This window comes from Lotus japonicus, chromosome 3 (genome assembly GCF_012489685.1).
Source record: "Lotus japonicus ecotype B-129 chromosome 3, LjGifu_v1.2".
Classification (NCBI taxonomy): Eukaryota; Viridiplantae; Streptophyta; class Magnoliopsida; order Fabales; family Fabaceae; genus Lotus; species Lotus japonicus.
The window spans coordinates 21,407,495-21,417,513 of record NC_080043.1 but is presented as its reverse complement, the minus strand read 5'-3'; the positions used below and the strand labels follow the sequence as shown (position 1 = coordinate 21,417,513).

At 36.3% G+C, this 10,019-nt stretch overlaps 1 protein-coding gene across 2 annotated transcripts; it reads right to left on the bottom strand.

Annotated features, from left to right (window-relative positions):
- Positions 1-6,833: 6,833 nt before the first annotated feature.
- LOC130749619 (protein IQ-DOMAIN 10-like) lies at positions 6,834-10,019 on the bottom strand. 2 transcript variants are annotated; one of them, XM_057602995.1, is made up of 6 exons: positions 9,885-10,019; positions 9,245-9,337; positions 8,858-9,028; positions 7,775-8,002; positions 7,500-7,643; positions 6,834-7,393 (listed from the first exon to the last, which is right to left on the bottom strand). In XM_057602995.1, exons 2-6 carry the CDS (start codon positions 9,323-9,325, stop codon positions 7,118-7,120), a joined length of 900 nt encoding a protein of 299 aa, XP_057458978.1. In that variant the 5' UTR covers positions 9,326-9,337; positions 9,885-10,019; the 3' UTR covers positions 6,834-7,117. The 2 variants fall into 2 exon arrangements, with proteins under 2 accessions (XP_057458978.1, XP_057458979.1); XM_057602996.1 differs by having other exon boundaries at positions 7,530-7,643.

Sequence of the window (10,019 nt, the reverse complement as noted above, 5' to 3'; positions counted from 1 at the left end):
AACAATCAAAGGAAAAGTCTCAGTAACATAGTAAAAAACGATAGATAAAGGTAACACCTTCTTCATGCTAGACTACAGTGTGAAAATATCTAACCTTAAAACTATTAGGTTGCATCATCCTCCACATCTCCATCTGGTGTCTTGCAACCGTATTTCTAAGCCTCTCAAATGTACCCCTATAGAACTGATACCACAAGCAACAGACCTCACCATTCATACCAGTTTTACCCCTTCTATGACCAAATGAGAACCAGACAATTTCCCACCTTGTCCATGATCCATCTAGAAGCAAAACATTGATTTCCTAAATCAGATCAGGGAAAAATTCTAGCTAGACATCACGAGGAATCAACTGCAAATTTGAAACTCACACCGTAAGTAATAAAATCAAAATTAATACTACCATAAACAAATAACAAACTAAAGCAAAGCATCAAACAAACCAAAGGTCCACGACCATCGATAAGATCAGTAGTAAGATCAACAGTCCACATCAACTGCTCTTAACCAACATCTCTAACTTCAGCATCAGAACCATCATCACTAACTAAATCAATAATCATATCATTATTGTCACACTCAACAAATATATAATTATTCCAATTACTTGGACCTGCAACATGAAATGCAGCCTCAGCGGTCCTCATCCTATACTGAATCTCTTCAAGATTCACATCAAAAAGTTAGATCTTAAACCTAGCTCCACCCTCATAAGAAAAATGAATAAACATATTCTCCTGAATCTCCCACTCAAGTTTTTAACGGCAGAATCTGAATTTTGCAGATTCACATTATAGATAGTGCATATCATACACAACCACAGAGTAAACAAGATGACTAAGTTGTCCATTTTCAGGAGGAGTGAGCAAAGAAGAATTAATGGAAGGGAAGCCCTTCAATAAGAGAGAATGTTTGGTAGACTTTTTTTTATTGGAGGAAATTAAGAAGAGAAAAAGGCTATGCAGGTTCTATTCTATTTGTCAGCTTTCATGATTCCTCTAGCGTGAACATGAATTGGTGATAATAAGATGTTGGGAAGTGATTATTCAACATGACCACATTGGTCGGGAAGGCTTCAGCATAAACTTTACTATCCCCTCCCCTGTTTTTATCTATTGATATCTTCTTTTGTCAAAAAAAAAAAAATTCCAGTGGCCACACACCACAAAAGTTGTCTTAAGTGACAATTTTGTTCCTCCTCGTAGAAGTTCACAATTTATAGAAAATGACCATAACAAAGATAACAAATAGACATAAGAAATAGTACTTGACAGAATAAACATTATATGATAAAACATCAGTAATGTAACATGACTATTTCCCGAGAACACTTTCACTCAAATACCTCATTTTTCTCTTTTATTTTCTTCATTTTCACTTCAAATCTTTGACAGATAGTAGAGCGAAGAATTAGGATAAAAACTCTATTAAATTCTTTCACGCAACAACTTAATGATTTACAAAGTACTGGCATGTTACAGAACCATGCAACCTATGTCCCATTGATAAAGCTATAATGATTTGCACGACATACATTTCTATCTAACCTTAGAATATTAAAAAGATACCGCATGCGTACAGAAAATCTCCACATGATCTAGGTGCTACCAAGTGCAGGTTATCTTGATACCCCTCTAAGAATCACTCAAAAACCTCTCTTGTCTATTTGTTCATTATGCAATTAGCTCTATTGACAAAGTCCATGAAATAGAGGAAAAAATAACAAAGAAAGAACCAAATATCACCTATAAAAGACTACTATTAGACATGGGCATATTTGAATACCAGCTTATTGGAGCTTATCTACTTAAAAAGCACTAAATAAGCTCTGATAAGTGCTTTTTTGTTTGCATCCAAACGGGCTCATGATTACTGAGCTCAAAGGTGTAAGCAAAATCACAACCCTCAAATAGCTATTACACCACTCAGTTCCTAGTCAATTATAGAATATATATATTATTTATGTGAATTTGAACCACTTTTTCGGCTCAGTGTAGATTAATTACTTCAAATACTCATAAAAGCTTAAAATAAATATTGGTTATGCTTATTATAAAGTACTTGTAAATCAAATACTAAAGACAGACTCAGGTGAATACAGACAATATTTTTACCTGCCTAAGATTTATGTACACAAGTCACTTGATTGGCACCATACCAAATGCCCATCCAACAAACCAATAAAGCAAAACCATCAAATAGTCCACAAGTGTCATTAACAAAATTCCAAAGCCAATAATCCACCTCACGTTCGCCTAACTGCATGATGAACATTACCCCGCCCACCTCCCTCCCTACATGACAATCCAAGACACACAAGAAAATGTACAACATGCAGCACTACTTGCGTCAAGAAACATGCTGGGGAAAAGCATAAAATTAAACTACTGCTTAGCAAAAATTCACCTCAAAGCCTTCTATGACCAAAGCCCTGCATCTGCACACTACATCCGAAAACAATTAGTCTAGAAATAAATAGATTAATGAGTGGTCTGGGATGTGCAAGACAAGAAAACAATGAGACTGCTAAGAATATGTGATTTCTGCAAACTAATCACCTCCCACTTGAACACAAAAAATTCTGCAGGAAATATTTTGCAAGTTCGAATTAGCAAGCTTGCCATCCATTCTTCTGGTATTTTTACTTCAATTCAGCATTATTCATTAGAAATATAAAGTATGTTATTTTTTTTTCGGAATCAGAAGAAATTGGCAAATACCAATATGAGCACAAACTATGAATATGAAAGTTCAGTGGGTTCCGTTCCTTTCTGATAAAGCAAATAAGGAAAAACAAACTATGTGTAATCACTATGAATATACAATATACATGCATCTTTTAAGGTAAATGTCAGTTTATAAAGCATCACAGACTTGTCTATAGTTTAAGTTTGTTTAGATACAAAGATTATGTGCATCTCTCAACTTCCTCACCTCTGCACTATTCATAGCTGAACTGCAGTGCAGGAAAACACTAAACAGGTACATGATTTTGTTGGAGGGCTTCCTTACAAAATCCGTTATATACTATCAACAAAGAAAATCAAACACCATTGTAAGAGTAAACATTAGTCATCTAAAATCAAATAACATGCTAAGATGTATCTATCCATCCACCCAATCCACTTACCAATAAAACAACATCAAAAGCTTCTCGATAGCAACTAAGTGAGTTTTCAATGTTGTGATTTCTGCAAAAAATAATTTTATGAGGTTGAGAAGCTACATTATAAGTTTCTGATACCAGCTAATTTATGCAGAAGTAAAAGAATTAGAGCTCAAATCATTAACTCGCGAACCTTATTACTCATACAAGCAAACATGGAAACTGAACATGAAGAATTTGAAGGTTTGAAAATCGAGGAGGGTTGTGGGAATATTTATAGCCAACTTGATTTGAAGAAACACACAGAAGATAAATCAAAAGTAAGAAAAAATCAAAGAAAATCAGTATCATTTAAAGCAATTTAGATTGCTTACTGACCCAAGGATTGCTCACCCACGATTTGCTCCTTGGGAATGCACTCAGATCTGGAATTTAGAGAGAAGGACGAACAAACAACCGTGAATAACTCAAAAATAAACAATAGCAAGGCTAAACCTATCAACAAAAAACCCAAATGAGGAATTGAAGGTGATATTACAGCCGTAAACACCAGCAGTAAGATTGGTGGAAAGGCCAATTTGAGAAATAGCAACAGGAACAATGAAAAGCAGGGACGCATATACAACAAACTAAGGCAGTATTTATAGACAATTGGAAAGGGAAAACCAGTGACAATTGAATGGAACAAACAAACAGGCTGGAAATACCAACCCCTTGTACTGACCTGACATCAGGAAAAGCTTCCGCTGACCAAGAAAAGGACGTCTTTAGCTTCTGATTTTGCTCTACTCCTGACAACAAACAGTGATCACTTCCATAATCTCTTTCAACAATCTACTCTACTCCTTCTCATTGTCACCTAACCAAAGAGGGATTGAAGAAACATATGTCACAGTGACGAAATTTTGCATCAATCCTGATCAAAACAAACAGTAAAACCTGAATTCTTGTCCTTCTCCTTCCTCGGAACTTCCACAACTGCTCTCTTCTCCAACTACTCCTAAACCTAACCCACGCAACAGTGAGGGGACCTGCAAGAATGACGATGGTTCGCGGACGAAAACCTTGGAAACACTCTTCTCCTTCAATGCAAGGTGTGAGTTCATCAACAGACAGAAACGTCGAGAAGAAACCCCACGCTACAGGGACACGACAGGGATGACGATAAGTCATGAACGCATACCATGGAAACACAGGAGAAAAAGTCTCACAGATGAAGGGCCAGGATTAAAGAGTGAAAATGGAGAGAGAGTCAAATAAACAGCCCAGATTAAAAGTTCTCTTATGAATAGTGATTTCTTGTCTCTCTTTTAAGATGTAGTAGATGCGTAAGTTTTTTTTTTTGTAAGCAATATGAATTATATTGAAGCGAAGCACAAGGGGTACTTCAACCCAATACAAAAAGGAAGAAGAGAGGAGAAAAAATTAAAGTAGTAACTATACATAACAGCAGCAAAGAACCTCTTAATATTAAAACCCACCACCCACCACCTCCTTAGAGACAGATTAAAGAAACATGTCTCATTAAAACCTTACCAGGGAAAACCCCCTTGGGAAAACCTGGTGAAGGAAAAAGAGTACATGAATTCAGTAATCGAAATGAAATCTCCAAGGAAGACTATAAAAAACACATAGGATAAAATATCCAAATTCCTGCCCTCCAAAAGAGGTGCCTTCAAGCCATTGTAGCATTCAAATGATGATGCCTTCAACCCCTTCGCAAAGAACACGTGCAGCGCATCCAAATGCTGCAAAATTAAATGGAACCCACTATCTCACAAAAACCAGTTGCAGACATTCCTATTACAAACCAATTCTGCCAACAAAGGAAAACTCCAGAGCCATCACCAACATGAATCCAAACCACATGAATTGCACATGGGAATAAATCAAAACTAAATGTGGAATCACAATGAAGAAGCAGTCCTGTCCCACAACTTCCAACGAGAATTAATAGCCAAAGGAACCAACATATCATTATACCCTTGAAAATTTCTCTTCCTTTACCAATATAGAAACCAGAAATCCTACAAGTCAAACTATAGCTTCACCCCGTCTAGTCCAACAATACTTACATATCTGTAAGACAACAAATAGGCTCATTATGCCACTCAAATGTTCCATGTAAGAAGTTGCTACATTTAGCCCTCAACCATTCCCAAGATTTCATTCTGCTCAATTCAAAGACATCATCAGGAGTAAAACTACCTTCACGAAAAACAGCAGCGTTGCGACCCATCCAAATATGCCAGATTACTGAAATCCAGATAGACATTAAACCATTCTTCTTAACAAATGGAAAGAGCCCACAGAACTGATGAAAATGATCCTTTGGTTCAGCAGAAAAAACAACATACACCCCCATCCAATTAAAGATACGAGACCACACTTGCCAAGTCAAAGAGCAAGAAAAGAACAGGTGTGTCACAGATTCATTGAGATCATTACACAGAGGGTAAGTGGTGACGGCGTGACGCCAGAAGTAAATTAGAAGGGAAAAGACAAAACAAAAGTATATACATCTTGGCATGCTTTTTTTAATGTTCGAAACCTATTAAACACCTTGTCCGGATCACAGAATACAAACTGCCAAACTAAGCAAGGACACCAAAGGAAATTAAAAAATAGGACATATATTCTTTATTTTTTTCTGGCTTTGCCTTGCAGCTGGCTACAAATTTTAAAGCTACATTCTTTTTTTTTCAATATAAAGGAATGATTATCTTATGTGTTTACAAATGTTAATTTTTTTTCCCCGGAATGAAAGCTTAAGTGGCAAGAGATAAGGAACAACTCTCTCATTCTCTATTGTGGTCTTCTTCATAATCAACCAAGAAATACCCAAAAATTATGTGAACCAAACAATGCCACCAAAATAAAAAAAAATCAAGACCAAAATACTTAAAACACAACTTAGGATCAGCAATCTTACTGCTGAAAGAAGATGTCATGTGATTGTATATTCAACATGAGATCCAGAAGTTTTTTCTAAATAAGTTCGTTCACTTCCCTCTTAAGAGTTAAGTAAGTCTTGGCTAATTCTGGTTTTATGAAAAATTAGTACCCTCCCAACATTTTCAGGTGACCATCTAATCCACCTCAAGATATATTCCCACCAAATAAGAGCATTGCTCATTTGGGGGCCATTGGTCGGCTTTGGGAATGAGGAAATAGACATGTGAGGATATGAAGTTCTTTGTATACCTCGTAGGCTCGTACCCATACCCATATCGAACTCGGTACCTACTCATATTAGTGAAACTTAGCCAGGGACTATGATGATGAGATGTGTTATTATGATTTTAGAGAAGCTTTTTTTTTTGAAAGTGATTTTAGAGAAGCTAATAGTGTAGGGTTTTGCGACTTTTTATTACGTTCCTTCAAATTTGATTTTGAAGGAGTGGGAAGGGACATGGGAGGCTTATGAAAAGCTCTCCCCTAGTTTGAAAGTTTTTTTAAGAAGGCTGTAGGGTTTGGGGAAATTTTAAAAATTATTGAAACCCCCCTCCTCTAGTTCTTTTGTGAAGTTCCCAAAATTGGGGGTTTTGGTTGAGTTTTAGCTTCCAAACAACCTCCTCTTCTCTCTCTTCCCCTCCCCTTCCCTTCCCTTCCCTCCAAAGCTTTCCCCTCCCCTCTCTCGCTCCCAAAGGTGGAACATGTTTTTAGTAAAGGTAGCATAAACTAGTTTCTTGAGGCTTTCTCCCCCTTGAATCTTGTCACAAATATATACAAAATTACTGAATCTTTGAAAATCATGCATAGCACAAAATTACACTTGAGGATTTGAATCACTGCTCCTTAAATGAAGGGAATATATAGTAGGCCATAAGTTCCAACCAAAGCTATAAGAAATTCACAATCAGGCATAAATAGATAACAAGCCAACTGACTATAATATTACACAATACACACCAAGCCAAAGAGGTGATGAAGACAGGATTAACCATCAAATTTGCTGCCTCTGAAGATGTTACCAATGATATATCATATGGGCAATATGGATAAAATCCTTCAAGTCCTGTTTTTCTTTCCTTTATCAGTCTTATCCCCGTTTGACATGGCAGGTTTAGCCAAGCACACTTTGCTTTCATTATTGTTGTTCATCTTATCCAATTTTGCTTTCTGCTGCTGGCCATTGAGTTTCTTTGTTTTCGGGGATTGTTGTACTCGAACCCGAACTTCCCAAGGACGTGCTGCAATCCAACGCTCCATCCAGCTCCAACCCCAACTTTCTTTACCAAGGCTGTATGATGCCTGACCAAAATACTGGCTACAGTTTGGCCTCCACTGCATTACCACATTCACATAAGTGCACAAACTATTATTTTCACTAAGCAAGTAGAATATAGGAGAAACTGTTCTAATTAGATTAGAAAATATTGTGATAAGTAACTTGAAAACTATATCTCCATAAGTTTAGTACTTGATGAGAGAAGGCATATGCCATGGCTCGCTCTCGTTTAATTGCTGCTTCTTCTCGCTGATGTATCCTGGAAAGTATCTCCTCCATTGTTTCAGAACCACTGCACCATTCCACCTGATACACATTTGCCAAAAGCCATATTTTATAAAGAAGTAAAAGAGAGCAAGTGCTACGATGGTAGAGACCGTTCGAAAAACGGTTGAAATCAAGAAAGTGAAGTGACAGGCGCGTGACGGTAACACTACCTCGAGCTCATGAAGCTTAGCCTCAAGTTTAAATTGGTTTTCCAATTTTCTTTGCTTAATCTTGGCTTCTGTTATCATGCAGAATCTGCGAGCTTTGATTTGATCTTGGATTCGACTCCATGAATGGATATAGCTAAGTGTAGTTGCTGTTTGCTCTCTCGCCATGTGGTCTTGAATCAAAGCTTCGAATTTCACTGCTCCCCTTAGATGTTGAATTGTTCTTCTTGCCTGGCATAGCAGGGTAGGTCAGAATGACAAATTGCTTAAAATTTGAGAAAAGCCTCAAATCATTATTTGTGTAAAGATATCCAAGTATAAAAATAGCTACCACTTTGGGATATTTAAAATTAAGCTCATAGTAAAAAGTCAATCCTTAGAAAAGGATTTATGGTTAAGTATCTTAGTATTATAAACACATGGTTGAAAACAGATCCTTAGAAGATGAAGATGAGCACATTGTTGATTCATAAAATTGTTTTCCATTGTTAGAGAAGGGCTAGTGTTTTATTGCTCAAGTTTGATTCTCTTCAGCAAAAATATGAAGAAAATTTAAGAGACATGAGGTAATATCTTATCCAATGTCATTATGAAAATAAATGATATCCTGCAGATATATAAAATTCTCTGCGTACCATCATTGAGCATAAATTTGATTTGATGAAAACTAGATTAAAATGAAACAATAATGTGCTAATTATGATTTGTCAATTCCGGTGAAAAGCAAAGGCCATATGTTTCATTGACAGTGTGCAAATTTACAAACTCCTAATGAATCAAAATTAAACCCCATATCCCCTTTCTTGTTGAGAATAAGAATTAAGTAACTGTTACAGTGTTGCAGCCTTATGTCTTTGATTTCATAGGATATGCAATTTTTTATTCAGTAGGGCTACGAGAGAATGTGGTAAGCAAATTTGATCATCATTTTTAATTTAGTTATTTGCTTCAAGTTACTTGCTTTATGTTGCAGGTTAGTGAAATCTGTGTTTACTTCCAGTTAATGCAGAATGAAATACATTACAGGCACAAAGAGAATGAAAATTGCAGTCACAAATGGCGTCTAGCATAACTCAGAATTTGTACCATAAATGAACGAAATGCATTTTGAATCCGAGTAGCAGCAATATCGTCAATCAACCTCGATGGAACTGTTCTGTCTCTCATCAAACTTTCATTGGGAATGATATTTGATTCTTCATGGGTGCTTTGCATTCCATTGGGGGATTTATTTGAATTTTCAGGAGTAGATTGTACCTATTCAAAAAGTGAGGACAGAACAAACAATGACATTGTATGTGCCCAATGCCCCAAAGTAATGGTAAGTTGAATCTTGCTTGTAATGAGATTTTACATGAAATTATCACCTATGAAATCTTCATGAACTCTTTCTTAAGGTCTACTTTCAAAAAGTAAGAGAACAAGAGAAACAAGAGAATTGCACAAAAGAGAATGAAGAGAAAAAAGAAAAACCTTTTCTTGTTTGGATTTGTCTTCCTTTCGTTTCTTCCGTTTGACTATTATCATAAACCATTTCTTTGGACCCATTCCCATGTCTTAAGAAACCTGCATAGCAGCATTAAAGGGGAATTTACTCAATTGTCCACTACTCCACTTTATGTTTAAAGCTCAAACTTGATTTCTACTTTTAATAGTTGACAGAAAATTCAAATGTAAAATTAGTGTGAAACTATTGTGCCATCATATAATTCCTGCACACCATCCGTCTCACCTTATGGGTTTGGCTTCTGTATATTTCAAAGACAGGACTCACTGAAATTGAGAATGAACTAACTCGGTGCTAGTAACAAACACTCCTATCTCCTATGGAAAGAAAAATATATATCTACCCTAGAGCGCACATCATTAAATATTTTGGCTCATTTGGATGCGAACCAAAAAACACATATTAGAGCTTATATAACGCTTTTTCAAGTTAATAAGCTCCAATAAACTCTTATCCAAGCGGGCTCTTTCACTAAAATCAAGTAGCACAACAAAAAGCACCACAATGAATAAATACAAGGAAACATAGCATCCAAATCCAACAAGCTGCAATACCCAGAACCTTAAAGAACAATACAAAAGAATGGAAATGAGAAGGAGGACATACCAGGCTGAGAGAACAAAAAAGAAGGAACACAAGGTGTTTGCTTGGGTTGGATGATGATTGGTGAGTGTTAATGGTAAGACGTGGTACATTAGAAGGGAACACATAAAAAGAGGGAAAGATAGAGAGTTCCATAAT

Bases quoted from the DNA above. Each gene is read 5' to 3' on its own strand.
- LOC130749619 (XM_057602995.1), bottom strand. From the start codon at position 9,325: ATGGGAATGGGTCCAAAGAAATGGTTTATGATAATAGTCAAACGGAAG. The intron at 7,644-7,774 runs GTAGTGTTACCG...AATGTGTATCAG, and splicing joins CTAAGCTTCATGAGCTCGAG to GTGGAATGGTGCAGTGGTTC. The intron at 7,394-7,499 runs GTTACTTATCAC...GTGGTAATGCAG, and splicing joins TATGGAGATATAGTTTTCAA to TGGAGGCCAAACTGTAGCCA.